Here is a 19,102-nt window from a genome sequence, read left to right on the forward strand (position 1 = left end):
ACACAACACATAGTCAACCTGAGGAACTTTTTCCCAGGGCATGGTGTGGAGGCTAAATGTATAACTGGATTCAAAAACCATTCTACTGGGGAGGGAGTTGGAAAGGAAGTTCTGCAGAGAAACTGTGTGGCCTATGAATAGAACATAGCCAAGTTATGGGAGGTTCACTTTAGAGCAGTGGCTCCCAAACTTGTTCCGCTGCTTATTCAGGGAAAGTCCCTGACTGGCCGAGCCGGTTTGTTTACCTGCCACGTCCACAGGTTAGGCTGATCGCAGCTCCCAGTGGCCGCAGTTCACTGCTCTAGGCCAATGGGAGCTGCTGGAAGTGGCGGCCAGTACGTCCCTCAATCCGTGCCACTTCCAAAACAGCTCCCATTGGCCTGGAGCAGTGAACCATGACCACTGGGAGCCCCGACTGGCCAAACCTGCAGACGTGGCAGGTAAACAAACCGTCCCAGTCCGCAAGGGTTTTCCCTGCACAAGTGGCGGAACAAGTTTGGGAACCACTGCTTTAGAGTAATACAGAGGAGCAAATTGTGGACAGGTTGAAAGGCATATAAAGAAGAAAAAAAAAGAAAATTCTGTGCAAAAATCAGTAAATGCTACATCAAAGTTGGGATTTTTACCATGCAAGAGTCAGGAAAAAAATACATTTTAAAAACAACATCATCTCATTACCAGATCAAATAGTACAGAATGCTACATACGTGGAACTGTTACATATAAAGTGTAATCATATCAATAAATAATAATTGACGTATGATGCTAGCACATATGAGCCACAGTCAAAAATCATTGTGCTAGGCACTGTACACGCCTATAATGAAATGAGTATCTTCCCTGGAGGGCTTAACCAACAGAATAAAACAAAAATTACTTTAAAAAATCAAATACAGAAGAGATAAAATGAAGGCTGTTGTGGGAACCTTCACTCTCAATTATCTATTTCTGTTTGTTTAAAGCCTCAGCCTTAACACTGCATTAACATATGTATTTGCATATAAATAGAACTAAGTAAATTAATGAAGGGATACAAGAAAACTGAACAGGAAGGCAGCTAGCATTTAATAAGGCTGTTAAATATGTTGATTTTATTGTTTAGATTAAAACATCAGCCTTTGCAAATTATTTTAGTGATAATTCATAATGGAAAAATTATATCAATGCTGGAGTTTGATAAAGAATTCTATAATCTTTCTGATTCACTCTACCAAATGCAGTTAAAAGTTATTAGACTGCTAACACTCTAACTTTTGTATAACATATTATTCTGCAGGAAAATTAAACACCCATATAAGATCCACTTTCCTTTTTATGAGGAAAAATGTTGCACAACTTTAACAGAAGCATTCGAGTATATGATATGCTGTATTTTAAGAAAATTATTTCCATACACTGGAGAACTGAAAATCCATGGAGAATCACACCAGCGAAAGTTCAGTAACAATAATATGTAACTGATAGTTAAAATTAAGTTCTGGAGTTATCAATAAGCCCTCATGGTGTGAGTTTGCGGCCCCCATTAACACTAATTACAGTGGCACAGCAGCACCACTGTACTTAAGCTTGTGTCATTACTTCTGTTTAAAGGTCGATATTTCTAAGTCCTCTAAAATCAACATGGTCACTTGGATTCCTTGGACATTTGGTGTGCCTCAGAAGAGTCACTTGAGACAGGGACTATGAAGATGTAAGCCCTGAAAAAAAAGTCTCAGTTTTAACAAAGGGAGTGCAAGGCACCACTAAATCCTCACAGGACCGAAACCGAGACCGGTATTTACAAAAATGTACATTTTTATAGTGTCCATGCACCAATACAAAACAATAGCTACAGGGTTTCCATTCCTGCCATCTTATATGCTTTAAAGCTCAGCAACTGTGAGTGTTCCAAAACCCAAATAGTTACTCAGATCACTTTGAAATTTGGTGCACCACATGGGAACATGGGTAGTGTTAGTGATCCAAATTTGGGGTCATTTGAAGTCTGAGTTACTTGTCCCCACCTCCTACAAAATGTTTTCCTTCTGCTGCCTTGTTCTGTTAAACAGAGAGGTACTAATGAACGAATGAATGACAGACCTCATTGAGACTGTTAGCTGTGAACTTACCCTGATTTTCCCCTCTGGTGTTATCTGGATCGGTGATCTGCTAGATCACTCCAATCCTTGACTCTGGGAGCCAGTCTTACCCTGCTCTGCTGTGAGAACCTCCACCCCTGGGCTGTTCACGCAGAGCCTCTAGCATGCAAGCTGCTCCTAGGATTGTGCAACCAAATGACATTAGCCAATATCTCCGGTCCCAGACACAATCCTAGGAACCTCCGTCTTGCAGTGTCCAGTTATGCCCACTGGATGCTGCAAGCTTATACGAGTTCATCAATTTAACAAAGAAATTGATATGAACCAAGCTTGTTGTCCCAAGGAGAGTCTCTGACATGTTTCAAACTAAACACACTGCTTCAGGTAGAACAAACAAATAGATTCTTTAACTACAAAGATAAATTTTAAGTGATTATAAGTCAAAGCATAAGTCAGATTTGGTCAAATGAAATAAAAGCAAAATGCATTCTATGCTGATCTTAACATTTTCAGTGCCCTTACAAACTTAGATGTTCCATACCACAGGCTGGCGAGCTGCTCTTCAGCCAAGCTCTCCCCTTTGATCAGCACTTCAGTTGCTTGGTGGTGGTGTCTGTAGTTGGAGGTGTAAGAGATAGAAAGAGCATGGCAAAAGTCTCTCCCTTTTATCATGTTCTGTTTTCCCTCTTGGCTTTGCCTCCATCTTCAGATTCAGATGAGCATTACCTCATCGCAGTCCCAAACTGACCAAAGGAAGGGGGTGACTCACCTGAGAGTACAACAGATCCTTTTGTTGCTGCCCAGGCCAGCGTCATTTGTTCCCATGAGGCTGGGCTGGGTTTGTCCCATATATACCCTGATGAAGTGTGAACTGCCTCTCTGCTCTTGAAGAGTTTTTGCCTGGACTTATTTTAAGCCATTAGGATACATTTTCAGCCTCATAACTATACACTTGAAATTATAACCTATAACATTACTGTAATAACAATTAATATAACATCACTATAACGACAATGTTCAGTGCATCGTGAGCCTTCCGAAGACACCCAACATGACAAACTTTACATTGTATAGCACACAATCATTTTACAAGGATGAACATGGGGGTCCTGTGTGTTTCCCCAAGGTACAGAGTATCACATTTACCGTTCAATTAACATAACTAAGGCCTGGTGCATACTACACAGTTAGGCTGACATAAACTACCTTCTGTCAACCTAGCTGTAGAAGTACCCTCACTTAAATTGACTCCTGACAATATAAGTGACACTCTACACACATTTAGTAACATCACCTCCGCTACTGGCAGGTCAATGCAGTGTCAGTGTAGACAATGCATTACTTTCATCAACTGTTACTGGCTTTCAGGAGCCACCCCACAATGCCCCACACCGACAATTCAATCAATACAAATGGTCCTGGGGAGGACGTGCACTACCAACACAAGGAGCCAAGCGTGCACACACACAAGTGATTTAATAACTACGGTGGCTGTATACTGACATAAGGCAACATAATTTTGTCATGTAGATATGGCCTAAATATAAGTTAATTACAAGCCCTCACCTAACACAAAAGACATTTTGAACTGAGGGTATGTCTATACTAAAACTGCTACAGAGGCATATCTACAGTGCTGTAGCAGTGCTTCAATGTAGACATTACTGATGAGAGGGTTTCTCCCATCACTGCAGGTAACACACCTCCTCAAGAGGCAGTAGCTAAGTCAATGGAAGAATTATATTTTGATGGGAATGTAATCAAAATATTTTGCAGAAAAAAATTAGACATGTGAATGCTTCCTGGAAGGGGCATTAAGGGGCAGAAGAGTGGGGAAAGAGGAGGAGAAGGGTTGGGGGCTGAAGTAAAAAGAGAAGGTTATGGGGGAAGATAAAACAGGATGGGTGATATGGGAGGGGAGAGAGGTTAGGAACTCAAGTGAGGAAGCTGTGGGAGCTAGGAGGACTGGAGAGGTGGGACACTGGGATGGTGGACGTGGGAGTGAGTGTCGTGGAGTGAGGGAGAATAGAGGCCGAGATATCAGTGAAACCCACATTCTTCCCTCCCATGTGCCCATATCTGGGGAGCCCTTGCCCCTTTAGGGGGATCTGAGCAGCCCTCCCTCCCTCCATGTGATGTAGGGTACGGGGGCGTTTCCCCTCTGGTTTCTGAGCTCCTCTCACTGCCTTCTATGTGTGTGTGCCAGGGTCTAGTGGGTTCCATGCCCATCTACAGGGGTTGGACACCACCTCCCTATCTCTCCTCATGTGAGCCAGTTGAGGGATGGGGGCTGCCTATTGGGATGGTTTGAGGCCCCCTCCCTGCTGCAGGATCTGGGGAAGTCCTGCCCGTTTGGGTGGGGATCTAGCACTAGTATATCTCCTCAAACTCAGAATTACCTCCTCCCCCAGCTTATGTGACCTCTCAGTGGGGTATGATGCTGTATCCTGAGTCCCTTTGGGGAAGCACAACAGTTCCAGCTCCATAAGACTGCTGAGACCACTCACTCTGCAGCACAGGTGCTGAAAAATCAAAGAGAGGCTCTGAGCTGTAAGGCTGTCCCTTTGCCTGCCTCTGTCCCTGACTGACCCTATGAGGCTCTGGAGAAGAGGTGGTTAGAGTATCTGAGAGCTGCCAGCAGAGACTGGAACAGAGAAGCAAAGTGGAAACTGCCAAACCCTTGCCTCCGATTTGGAAAGACTCTCTAGCTAGTGGGAATTGAGAAAGGTTCTTTTTAAGAGGTTAGTCTGACTTCACTTCATGTTCTCTTCATTCAGCTGCCCACCCTGAGTGCCTGTTTTCTGCCTCACTAAGATTACTGTCAGGTACTCTGCATGGGGCTATACCTTAACTACGGCTTTGTAAGAGTATCTGGACAGGAGTATATGCCACACCACCTGCCTGTTGGTTTCCATGTGAAGTTTAAAATGTTGACTGTACTTCTCTCTGTGTGCCATACTTCCACAGGTGAAGTCAGCAGAGGTGCTTGAGCTAAAGCTCCACAGGTATACGTGAGAAAGGGCTTCTGAGCAAATGTTCTTTGTGAAGGCCTCACAACTTCAGAATTCACTCTCCCACAGCCTCCATTGCCTTAATCTATGTCTACACTCCTCACCTTACAATGGCACAGCTGGGCTGCTACAACTGCACCGTTGTAACATACGCAGCATAGCCGCTCTTTGTGCCAGGAAGAGAGCTCTCCAGGCAACAAAATAAAACCACCCCCAATGGGGGAGATGGGTGGGAGGTTGCTTCATCATTGGGAGAGCATCTCCTGCCAACAAACCACTACCCACACCAGTGCTTTTTGTCATTACAACTTTTTTCGTTCGGGGATGTTTTTTCACACTCCTGAGCAACAAAAGTTTTAACAATGAAACATAGCCTTAGTCTGAAATAGGCCAAATCTGAAAATCTTCAAGTCATGGTGTAAACATATCTTGCCACCCAGGCAGATAAAAATGGGGAGCTTTGGAATAGAAAAATTTAAGAAGAGGAAATAATGGAGAGGGAGGGAGATTTAATCTTCTGAGTTATCTGGTTTGCTGGTGGTGGGTAATTATAAGGGGAGCTGGTAGCAAACTCTATATGTAGGTTGCCTAACGCTTTCCAGTACAAAGGATTCTTGTGACCTTTTCTATGAGAAGCTCTCATATCTCCATTGTTTGCAGCAGGCCTTTGAAAATTGGACCAGGAAAATACCTTGTCTTTGAACCATGAAATTCCATTTAGCTTTTGCTTAATTATAAACTGTTAAATACATAGGTACCTCTCAGTGGTACCTCTTATTTCAAGGGACATTGCTCATTTTAGTCCCCACATTCCATACAAATCTGATGTCTCCTCAATAAAAAATCATTGACATTGATAATACAAAATCAGAGAACTGAAATTATACAAAGTTATTTAATACTGAAGGAATGGCTTCCAGAACATTTTAATTTTCCTGCAGGAATGATTTTTTCTGCCCCTCATGTCTGGTTTTTGTCATACATAGTATCCCAGCTCTTGACAGGTTGAGAAGCATGTACACAGGCACCCAGGGAACTCTACCGATCTTTGACTCCTCTGATATGGGTCTCCTCTCTGGTAAATGGAAGGAGGGTCAGAGAATGGAAATCATTGACATACCTGTCACTACTGATTTAATTGGGACATTCCCAGGTTTTGAGAACCTACTCTGGGAAACTTCTGGTCTGATCAGTGTTATAGGACTGTGTAGCAGAGATATGTATAGTATAGAAGAAAAGGACTTTGTGAAGAGATCCAAGCTCAAATGTCACATTTTTGTTACTAAGTCTATCAGTATGATAAAGCAGAGAAATCAGACTCACCAAGATCTAGATGAATGCCTGGAACAAATGAATTGAGAAAGAACATCAGGATAACAAAACCCAACACTGTCAGGCATTTGATGAGAAGCATTTTGTCTGTTATTCTGTGCTGTAGGTAGGAAAAACATTCACAACTATGTTACAGAAGAATTTATTATACTGTACACACTTTCAATCCCGCATGCATTTGTAAGGCATAAATTTCTTACTGTAAAGGAAAGGTAATACAGGAAGAGAAAAGTAAAAATATCTTAAGTTAGGAAAAAGATTCTTTTGGGGGGAAAAAAGAAAATTCTGTAGAAACAATTCCATTTTAGACAACAAAAATCTTTTGACATCAGTTACAACTTCTAAATTTGTTTCGTATGTAATTGATAATAAAGGAAGCCTATTTTTACACATTTTCATTATCATACTGTATGTTAGGTAAGTGATTACAATTTAGCAGAAGCAACAGTAGATTTAAGACTCTTGACACAAATGTGAATAGCAGGAATCTGCAGGTCATGACTGCTCAAAATGTTCATATTTGTTCAGCTACCCCAGTTTTAACTTTATTGTAATGGGAACAGTAACACTGAAATGCAATTTCCATTATAATCAGGGCTCAATGTTGTCTGTGATTCCATGGCACAGAAATAAATGAACCCCTTGCTATTGAATTCTGCTCCAAAATCTTAGAACCTAATCCACAGGTTCTACTCTTTCCCTTTATTCATCATTCTAGTCTCCATTTTCTACCTAATTCCTGCACTCTCCTTTCCTGACCCCTGTTTTTCCCCAAGATCCATATTCTTATCACCAGTCCCCATCTTCTCCCTCATTCCTCTCTAGTTTCCTTTTTTAGTCCCAGTCTTCTCTATTGTCTTCTGGTTCCTCTCTCTAGTCTCATTTGCTCCACCGAGATTCCTCCCCCACCCCATCCTGATTCCTCTGTATAGTCCCCACCTTCTCCCACTCTCTGTCCTGGCATTCCCCTCTCTAGTCACAATTTTCTACACACACACACACACACACACACACACACACACACACACACACACACACACACACACACACACACACACACACACACACACACACACACACACACACACACACACACAGTTAAAACTATTTAAAAATCTGATCCCACTTTACACTAATGTTCTTTTAATAAGACGTTGATTAGACTGTAGCTCTTTGAAACAGGGACTGTGTTTGTTCTGTGTCTGTGCTGCACATAGTATTGCTAGCCCGGGTACGTGACTGGTGTTCCTAGGTGCTATCACGCCACAAAAAATATATTAATATTTATGTCATCAACATGTTTATATTATGTTATAGATGGTAATAAGGATATCAGTAGAAGATGCTCTCTAAAGCTACAAGCCATGATATAAGCAACCTGTTGAACTATTGCAATCTATAACTCTAGATTAGCAATTTATTAAACCATCAATTAATCATGTATTAACACTTTATTAAAAGTATTTATAAATGAAAACTCAGTATAAAGTGTGACCAAAAAACATCATTAAGTAAATTTAAGGTTGCAGGAACATATCGGACAGTTTTGTGTGTATGTATGTATGTATACATACCTAAAGTACACTATAGTTAAAAAAAAAAAAAAAAAAAAGGGAACACGGGGAATTCAAACTTAAGGTTAAACTTAAAAGAAACTTGAACATCTGAATGTGCTACCTTAATTCTGTCCCATTCAGAAGTCAGCCCACCAGCTTTTCTTCCCTGCATGGAGAGTATTTGATAGGTGCACTGAATTGGTTCCTGCTTTTTCTGCTAGGATATACATCAAAATATCATCTGTGTACCAAATCAGAGGCCCAGTTCTTCTGAAACTTAGTATAACTGCCATTTACCTACCTTTTTTTGGAGCTCCTGAATATGTGTTTCCCAGTTTTTATCTTCTTGTGAAATTTGTCTGAAAGAAAAGGACACATGCCCTTTAGTTATGAAATTAGAGTTCTGCCACAATCTTAATACAGTATTGGAATATGTCCTCTTTATTACAACTAACTCCTCTCACACAGGGCTGTCCCTAGCTGTTCTGGGGTCCTACACCCACCCACCCCCCACGTGTGGGGGGAGCCCAGGCCTCTGAGAGGGGTGGGCCCCAGGCCTCTGCAGGACAGGAGCAGGGAGGCTGGCCCCAGGCCTCTGTGGGGGGAGGGATGGCTTGGGGGGTATGAGGGAAACACCCCCCAGTACTCACCGGCAGCGCGGCTGGAGCTGGGTTGCTGCACTCCTGCCGCCAGTGAGTGCAGGCCCAGCCCTGCTGCACTCCTCAGGCAGGGGAGTGGGGGCGGGGCTGGATAGGGGCAGGAAGAGGCAGGGCTAGGGCAGGGAAGAGGCGGGGGCCCTGGGGAAGAGCTGGAGCAGCACGCAGCTGCTCAGGGCACCAGGAAATTTGGTGCCCCAAATTTCCTGGTGCCCTACGCAGCTCTGTGCTTTGTGTATGGGTAAGGACAGCCTTGCTCTCACATTTAGACCATCCTCTTACTTACATAAGCAATTCATTCTAAGTATGAAACTGTGGCCTTATTACACCAATAGCAAAACTCCCATTAACTTCAATGGGACAAGGATTTCACCTTAAAAACCCAATCCTGCAATGCAATCCATTAGCACATAGACCCTATGCTTATGAAAAGTCCCACTGACTTCAAAGGAACTCTGCACCATTTTAGGCCTGAACTTGCAAACTTCATTGCAGGACTGAGGCAAAACACTGTAGTTAGCTCCTGCACCAGTTCTGGAAGTTGACATGTGCCATTTTGAGATAAAACAATGGTCATGTGCCAGCAAATTAAAGAAGTATGAATTGGATGAATGGACTATAGGGTAGATAGAAAGCTGGCTAAATTATTGAGCTCAACAGGTAGTGATCAACAACTCGATGTCTAGTTGGCACCAGTATCAAGCAGAGTTCCCCAGGGGTCAGTCCTGGGGCCAGTTTTGTTCAACATCTTAATTAATGACCAGGATGATAGGATGAATTGCACCACCAGCAAATTCGCAAAGCTGTGGGGAGAGGTAGATACACTGGAGGGGAGGGACAGGGTCCAGAGTGACCTAGACAAATTGGAGGATTGGGCCAAAATAAATCTGATGAGGTTCAGCAGGGACAAGTGCAGAGTCCTGCACTTAGGATGAAAGAATCTCATGCCCTGCTACAGGCTGGGGACCGACTGGCTAAGCAGCAGTTCTGCAGAAAAGGACCTGGAGATTACAGTGGACGAGAAGGTGGATATGAGTCAGCAGTGTGCCTTTGTTTGCCAAGAAGGCCAATGGCATATTGGGCTGTATTAGTAGGAGCATTGCCAGCAGATTGAGGGAAGTGATTATTCCCCTCAATTCGGCAATGGTGTGGCCACACCTGGAGTATTGCATCCAGTTCCTGCCCCCCCAGTACAGAAGGAATCTGGACAAATTGGAGAAAGTCCAGCAGAGGGCAACAAAAATGATTAGGGTGCTGGGTCACATGACTTACGAGGCTGAGGGAACTGGGCTTATTTAGTCTGCAGAAGAGAAGAGTGAGGTGGGATTTGATAGCAGCTTTCAACTATCATTTGCATTTTATAATGAAATTTTTAAAATCTCGATTAATTTATTGAGTTAATCACTATAGTCAGCTCTTCCAGCATACCCTGGGGTTCAGGAGCTGTGCTGTTAACAGTAATGGATTACATATTGCTGCATTATGCTGAAGGAATCCTGACTTCCAGCATCAGTGAGGTAGTTTATATGCACACTTCAGAAGTTCTCTCTTTGGTAAATCATGATTTCTTATAATATTATATTTCTCTTCTCTTAAATTGCCTAATTTTGATCATGATTTGATGATTCTTAAAATGAACCTGCCAGACTGTTCAATAGGTACAATGTCAATGTAAACATCATATAATGTACACAAAAACACTTTAGGTTACTGAAAGCATTTTTAAAATCCAATTTACATTTCCCTTTTCATGCCCTTTATTTAATTATCTACATTTCACTCAGCTTGGACAATGAAAATTAATAGTCAGTTTCACTTTAGAGTCACTTTCACTACCAGGTTGTTTGTACTGTACTAGGCAGGTTTCAAATTCTAAAGAGCAACTTTTATTGTTATTATTTTCATTGGAATTTAAAAAAAATTGGATTAACATTTTGTTGGACTTAGGTTTTATTAAAGCTTTTCCCATCCTCAGTGCAACATTTAAATTGTGGGCCATATTTAAATTGATAGTGCTTTCTTAAAATGTTAATAATAAATAATTTTATACATGAGTGGGATGTCTTCCAAAGTCTCATCCTCATTGAAGAGCACTTTAATATTTTATATTTAAAATTTAGCAGCATGCCACACTGTAAGTTCTGAAGGACACTGTTGAATGGAAAAGGATCACAAACTTACTTTTTATGTCTTCAAATGAAAACTACAGTACTTGATGTTTCTAGACCCTGAAGTTCAGGGGCATATTACCATATATTTTGCAGCCTCAAAAACCCAATTCTGTCTCCTTACATTTATCAAACATCTTTTAGCTACTTACTCAGTCTTTAATCATCATTAGGAAGGGTGCTGGTTAGAAGGGGCAGCACCTCTTCTCCAATTCCCATATGATGCTCAAAAGCATGCCCTGGAGTCCAGGTCTGGTCCCAATGGAGAACACACTGATCTTCACTCTACTAGCTGTGCGTAGGATTACTAATGTAAAATCCAGGCCTCAGTATCACTGACTTCAGTGGGGCTAGATTTCACTCCTAATCTTATGAACAGCTAGTAAAGCATTGACACAGAAAACCCTGCAGCCCCATGCTAAAAACAGCAAAGTTCCATAAATTGCCATCCCCAATAAATTGTCCTCCATTCCACCAGACTGTAGATTTCACAAGTCTCCAAAAAAATCTGTGCCTCTACAAAATTAAAGTGATGTGAATTTGTGCAGGCTATACCTATGGAACGTTTTGAGCTTTTTCCTCAGCAAGATCTCCAGAGTCAGAACTTTCTGCATTAAGAGGCATTTCACAGCAGTTTCTTCTCTGCTGGCAGGGTTGATGCGTTGTGCTGTCAGTCTCCAAACATGGATCTCGTGTTTCAGTTCTAAGAAGAAATAGGATTGTTTAGCTTAAAGTGATTTAGAATACATATTATATCAGATCCCACCAAAAAATCCAAAAAACGCAAATACACACAATGTCTTGCACTCCAAAGTTCAAAACCACTCAAATGGAAGCAGCATAGAGCTAGTGACCTTCAAAACTATTATGAAAGTTTGCTTTGGTGTGGAGGAAACACATTATTAAAACTTTAAATGAAACAAAGCCCTGATTCAGTTTTCAAAGAAATAATTGTTCCCTCCAATGCTAGTAAGTGTTTCCTATTGACTGACGAAAGAACAGGGCACACATATCCAAACAAACTCTGGGTCTAAAATCAAGGAATAGGTTTTTAACCTGTACAAAATAAACTGTACCCTATTATACTGCTGACAGAGTGTTAGCCATTTTGTAGAACTATATGAAGGTAAATGCCCCTGTACAAGGAAAATGGACAAATATAAATTAAGGAAGGTGAATGGAATGGAATGAAAAGCATGAAATTGTTCAAGAAGAATTAGCATGAACAATGCTAGCTCCATGATCTGTTGGGATTCTTTTCACTTTTTTTATTTTCATATTAAAACATTGTTAATTATATAAAATAAATGTTTTAATTATCCATTGTGGTGGCATTGCGTTTGAGAACATGGTGTAATGACATTAAACCATTTCTCAGGGATATAAGTTCTGGAGATGTCTGAGATGCTTGTTCCATAGGCACTGAGACCGTTGGGCATCCTAGGGTTAACAAAAAGAACAGGAGTACTTGTGGCACCTTAGAGACTAACAAACTTACTTGAGCATAAGCTTTCGTGGGCTACTGCCCACTTCATAGGGTGCATAGAATGGAGCATACAGTAAGGAGATATATATACACAGACAGAGAACATGAAAAGGTAGGAGTTGTCCTACCAACTCTAAGAGGCTAATTAATTAAGAGAAAAAACTTTTGTAGTGATAATCAAGATAGCCCATTACAGACAGTTTGACAAGAGGTGTGAGAATACTTAACATTGGGGAAATAGATTCAATGTGTATGAATGGCTCAGCCATTCCCAGTCTCTATTTAAACATAAGTTGATGGTGTCTAATTTGCATATTAATTCAAGTTCAGTAGTTTCTCCTTGAAGTCTGTTTTTGAAGCTTTTCTGTTGCAAAATTGCCAGCTTTAAGTCTGTTACTGAGTAGCCAGAAAGGTTGAAGTGTTCTCCCACTGGTTTTTGAATGTTATGACTCCTGATGCCAGATTTGTGTCCATTTATTCTTTTGCGTAGAGACTGTCCAGTTTGGCCAATGTACATGGCAGAGGGGCATTGCTGGCACATGATGGCATATATCACATTGGTAGATGCGCAGGTGAACAAGCCCCTGACAGCGTGGCTGACGTGATTAGGTCCTATGATGATGTCACTTGAGTAGATGTGGACAGAGTTGGCATCAGGCTTTGTTGCAAGGATAGGTTCATGGGTTAGTGTTTTTGTTCTGTGCTGTGTGGTTGCTGGTGAATATTTGCTACAGGTTGGGGGGCTGTCTGTAAACGAGGACAGGGCTGTCTCCCAAGATCTGTGAGAGTGAGGGTTAACAGTAAGCCACCTAACAAATTTCTAAACACAAAATCCTTGTCCACACTCAGGCCAAAATAATTTTTAATCTGGTGTCAGTCAAAAAGTGGCCTTGTCATGTTTTCTAACACAATGTGTTTTTTCCCCCAGTAGAGATAAGACCTTGGAGCCTGACATCAGCTAGAGTGATGGAATGTGTGCATTAGGAAAGAGCCTTGGATTTCCTAGAAGAATCCTAAGAAAGTACAAGCAGAATCCTTAGTTACACAGATAATATCAAATACCACCTAGAAGAAACTTTTTTCCCAAGATGCAACCCATTTGAGCAAATTACCAAGGGTTAATTGCTGCCCAATTCCAGATCACTCATATAGCCAGAGAACTTTAGTGTGGGAAGAGAGGCATGTGAATCTCTTTGTGCTGTTTATTCATAATTTAGCAATAAATAATTATAGATAAGCATTTATTTCATTTACTAAGAGTTATCCTTCCAAATGTCCTGAAAACAAGTATTTCCTTATATATTGAAAGAGGTAACATTAGTTCTATTTGTTGTTGTGATTAGTTTGCTCATATTATTTAGTAACAGTGACATATCTATTGAAGCCCCCTACCTTTGTGACCAATTATTCTCAGTTATAAAATTATAAATCATGCAGAGACAGGCTTAACAAGGATTCACTCTTGATGAAACATTATATTTTACATAACTGTTGCAAACAGAGAGCCACATACAGCAATTGACTTACATTTTGAATGGCTTCATAAATGTGTTTCATAGGTGTATAAATGATGGTCTTTGCCCAGAGTTTACAATCTAAGGGCTTGCCTATATGAACAGTTAGTAAATGGCAGCCTGGATTGTAAATCTACCCCACACTCACCTGCTGTGCTCCATCTGTACGAACCCTGCTACCGTGCACTAAAAGTTCCCATTTCAATGAAAAATCTAAAAGAAAAAGTGGAGTCTGATTTCTTTTTAGGCTTCTTGATTTTCTTTCAACACACTGATTTTGTCTCTAAAAATGTTGCTTTGTGATCCCTGTATGGTAAAGGGAAAACTTTAAGTGATCCTATATGCTGTTTCAATCTAAATGAGATAATCTTTTACACTGAATTTAAGTACATGAGATATGAGAGATGCCAAGAAGATTCTATCACATTGGGATTTCTCTTGAGACCTCAATCTACTGGTTCCCCAGAACTCATCGCTCAGGTTTCTTGATTGCCATACACTAAGAATAGACAGCACTGATCAGACTCATGGGTGGGGGCTAGGTACAGGGCATATGAGTCCAAGTGTTAATTACTTTATGTACAAATTTGACCCTATACTCATGCATGCATCTTCCATCCTACATTATATCATGCACTTTGTGAGTGATCAGGTTATTTTCAGGAGCAATCCCTGTACATAGCATGCTTTGTTCTCATGCCACACATATACAGCATATTTTGTTAATTTCCACCAAGTCTGCTTATCCTCCTTCCACATATTCTTAGCCATTGCTGCTGACATTATTATTTCTTGCACTTGTTTTTATACAGCTTATCTCTTTCCTTGTCCTTCACTATTGGGGCCCACTAAGAGTTATTTTTACAACTTATCTTTTCCTTTCTCCTTGATTACTGGATCCCACTCACACCAAGGTAGACCTATGTCTCACTCTTCTTATTCATGTATCCTCAAACCCAATTATCATGGCTTTGTGCCGGGTCTTCCAGCACCTCTGTTCAGTGAGAGAGCATTTTATTGTCCTTTGCAGGGGCAGACATTTGTGGAGCATGATAATGCCATTTACAGTTTTGCTTTTTGATAGTCTCAGTTGCAACACCCTGTTCAATCACATCTATTCAGCCCCCCAGGGGCCAGACCTCCTACTATGGTTATTTGTTACTTCAAGATGGTTAAATCTTTTATCAAATTTCCTTCAGCTAAAGTAAAAAGTTGTTCCCTAGTAGCTTTTTCATTGAGTGAAACTGTGTTTGTTTTTTATAGAAGACACCTATCACCATTGTATTGAGGTACCAAACAGAACTGAAGAGCAGAAAGCTTAAGTCAAAAACATGTTTTCCTTTCTTGTCTTTCCTCGGCAAGATAATGTGACTTGTACTATATGTTACTATTTGGTGTGTGAAGTGCTCTGTGCAAAATGCCCATTGTAATGTGCAACAAAGTTTCAAAATAAGAGACATAAAATTCACTTATGCAGGGAAATGAAAATCTTGTAGAATTTATTCCTTTAATGTAATTAAGTCTGTAGATAACCTCAGTTCCCTAAGTCTTTATTTTCAACAATAAACGTATGTGTGGAATTTAGTTAATTTGGGGATACAAATTAGTGGGGTCATTTAGAATGAGAGACAGTTGAGTAGTCTAGGTTTCTCTTTCTTCTCACCATCTACAGAATCCGCTAGATCAGGGGTCGGCAACCTGTGGCATGCACCTCGCCAGGGTAAGCACCCTGGCAGGCTGGACCAGTTTGTTTACCTGCCGCCTCTGCAGGTTCAGCTGATCGCGGTGCCTAGTGGCCACGGTTCGCCACTCCAGGCCAATGGGGGTGGCGGGAAGCCTCAGCCAGCACATCCCTCAGCCCATGCTGCTTCCTGCAGCCCCCATTGGCCTGGAGCAGCGAACTGCAGCCAGTGGGAGCTGCGACGGGCCAAACCTGCGGAGGCAGCAGGTAAACAAATTGGTCCGCCCTGCCAGAGTGTTTACCCTGGCAAGCCGCATGCCAGAGGTTGCCGACCCCTGCACTAGTTCATTATTACTTGCCCCAAGTGGAAAAGGTTGAATATTTTCCATCAAATACAGTTTGATTCATTTAACCCCTTTTTTTCTCCAAAACTGCTTTTAAGTTGAAAAAACAAATACCCCAAAACCAAAAAAAAATTCAGTTCAGAAATGCCAATGTCGTGCCTTGTGGGAGTTGCTTCATTGTACATTGTGCGTGGGGACTCCCATGATGCATTGCAGTGGTTCAGTACAAGAGGAGACTGTGGTGCATCAGATGAGATGTAGCACAGTCAGAAAGCCCAACCCATAGAGGAGAATGAGAGGCATGCAACTCCCATGAGGCACTGCAGTAGCATTTCTGATTGGGGGAGGGGAAGTTGAGGAAGGAGGTTGGCCAAACGTTTTTAATTTTTAGAAAATTTCCACTGAAAAACATTTTCTATCCAGTTCTAGTCTCAAGTAAACGTTTCACCAAACTTATGGGGTTCATAGGGCCAATCTGTGCTAGCACCTTCATTCACTTTCAGTCATCCCTTCATCCAACACATTAAACACTGAAAAAACAAGACAAATTTACAAGTGAAATCCTGGTCCCACTGAGGTTTATCATTGACTTCAGGGTGGCCAGGATTTCACCCCACCTTTTAAAAAAGTTGTATTTAGTTTTTTTAAAAAACCAAATGTGTGTTCTCTTCCTGCGATCCTGTTGCTCACATTCAGAATGATTCCCTCTTTCAGAATATCATTCACTCCACCACTAACATTAGCAATATCAAAGAACACAGTCTTGCAAACTCAATGTAATTAATTTTCAAAATCCTTAGCGACCAGCTCTGTTAATTAAATACACTCAGGAAAGCATGACCATCCAACATGAGATGATAATTGCCATTTTATGATAATTTTAACCTGCAAGTGCACTACACTTCTAGAAGCCTAGGTGGATGAGGTGATATCTTTCATTGGACCAACTTCTCTTGGTGAAAGACAGTCAAGACAGTTAGCAGTGATGGGCTGTGGATAATAAAGTGCAAATCATATTCCTAGGAGTACAATTTTCTCCTCATAGTATTGCAGTCTAACTTTTTTCACTAAAATATATTTTTCCTAGTTAAGATTTTAGAGCAAAGATAACTTTATCAATATATTCATTGACCAAGGGAAAAAAAACAGCACCACGGATTTTATAGCTTCACGTAACAATAATATAATTTTATAAGGTTTAGTTCTTAGATATGCTTTACAATTATTAACTAATTTGTCCTTGTGAAGTAGATAAATAAGCATTATCCCCATTTTACAGATGAGGAAACAGAGGCAAAGAAGTGCTGCTCAAGGTCTCAGAGGGAATCAGTGTCAGTTGAGATTAAAACTCAGTAGTCTCTGGCTTCCACCAAGGTATTCTAAGTACCAGACCAAACTTCCCAACAATACCAAATAAGTTTAAGGTCCTGATCTGGCAATCATTTATGATTTTGCTTATCTTTATTCACATGGCTAGCCCCTATTGAACTCCTGCAACCCAGAGCATCCTGATATTTACATCCTACACATCATTGTAATAATCTTTGTACAAAACATGCCTTGCGAGGTATCATTTGAAACTAATAATTTACTGATCGAATTACCATTCTTGCATGATGTATGTCCATGGTGGGTAGTAAGAGTTATGGATATATGCTAGAATTCTGACTAAAGTGTGTTTAAACCAGGAATGTCAAGAGAAGTTCACAAACAAGTCTTCCTTAGACAAAGAAATGCATATTTGATTCTTTGACCAGCCCAATCTTCAGGCAAAGACAATGAAGGTCCATTTTTACATATTAGATAAACAAAGCTATTAAGGTTTCAGAGTAGCAGCCGTGTTAGTCTATATCAACAAAAAGAACAAGAGTACTTGTGGCACCTTAGAAACTAAGACATTTATTTCAGCATAAGCGTTTGTGGGCTACAGCTCACTTCTTCGAATGCATAGAATGGAACACACAGAAAGGAGATATTTATATATACAGAGAACATGAAAAGGTGGAAGTATGCATACCAACAGGAAGAGTCTAATCAATTGAGATGAGCTATCATCAGCAGGAGGAAAAAAAAACCTTTGAAGTGATAATTGACATGACCCATACAAGGTGTGAGGAGAAATTAACATAGGGAAATAGATTCAATTAGTGTAATGACCCAACCATTCCCAGTCTCTGTTTAAACCTAAGTTAATTGTATCTAATTTGCATATAATTTAAGTTCAGCAGTCTCTCTTTGGAGTCTGTTTTTGAAGTTTTTTTGTTGCAAAATTGCCACCTTCAAGTCTGTCACTGAGTGGTTAGAGAGGTTGAAGTGTTCTCCCATTGGATTTTGAAAGTTATGATTCCTGATGTCAGATTTGTGTCCATTTATTCTTTTGCGTAGAGACTGTCTGGTTTGGCCAATGTACATGGCAAAGGGGTATTGCTGGCACATGATGGCATATATCATGTTGGTAGATGTGCAGGTGAACGAGCCCCTGATGGGGTGGCTGATGTGATTAGGTCCTATGATGGTGTCACTTTAATAGATATGTGGACAGAGCTGGCATCGGGCTTTGTTGCAAGGATAGGTTCCTGGGTTAGTGTTTATGTTGTATGGTGTGCAGTTGCTGGTGAGTATTTGCTTCCGGTTGGGAGGCTGTCTGTAAGCGAGGACTGGCCTGTCTCCCAAGACCTGTGAGAGTGAGGGATCATAGAATCATAGATTATTAGGATTGGAAGGGACCTCAAGAGATCATCTATTCCAACCCCCTGCTCAAAGCAGGACCAATCCTCAAATGGCCCCCTCCAGGATTGAACTCACAAGCTTGAGTTTAGCAGGCCTATGCTCAAACCACTGAGCTATCCCTCCCCCATCTTTCAGGATAGGTTGTAGATCTTTGATGATGCGCTGGAGAGGTTTTAGTTGGGGGCTGTAGGTGATGGCTAGTGGCATTCTGTTATTTTCTTTGTTGGGCCTGTCCTGTAGTAGGTGGTTTCTGAGTACTCTTCTGGCTCTGTCAATCTATTTTTTTCACTTCAGCAGGTGGGTATTGTAGTTTTAAGAATGCTTGATAGAGATCTTGTAGGTGTTTATCTCTGTCTGAGGGATTGGAGCAAATACGGTTGTATCTTAGAGCTTGGCTGTAGACAATGGATTGTGTGGTGTGTCCTGGATGGAAGCTGGAGGCATGTAGATAAGTATAGCGGTCAGTGGGTTTCTGGTATAGGATGGTGTTTATGTGACCATCACTTATTAGCACAGTAGTGTCTAGGAAATGGACCAATTGTGTGG

General features: G+C 41.0%; 1 protein-coding gene across 1 annotated transcript in view; it reads right to left on the reverse strand.

Annotated features, from left to right (window-relative positions):
* Window positions 1-19,102, reverse strand: part of OCA2 (OCA2 melanosomal transmembrane protein) — a 316,130-nt gene that overhangs the window by 134,061 nt on the left and 162,967 nt on the right. The window contains 3 exon segments of the mRNA XM_030571121.1: window positions 6,413-6,521; window positions 8,279-8,336; window positions 11,357-11,504. Of these exon segments, the coding sequence (XP_030426981.1) occupies window positions 6,413-6,521; window positions 8,279-8,336; window positions 11,357-11,504 (315 nt within the window).

The sequence above is a fragment of the Gopherus evgoodei genome, chromosome 1 (genome assembly GCF_007399415.2).
Source record: "Gopherus evgoodei ecotype Sinaloan lineage chromosome 1, rGopEvg1_v1.p, whole genome shotgun sequence".
Classification (NCBI taxonomy): domain Eukaryota; kingdom Metazoa; phylum Chordata; order Testudines; family Testudinidae; genus Gopherus; species Gopherus evgoodei.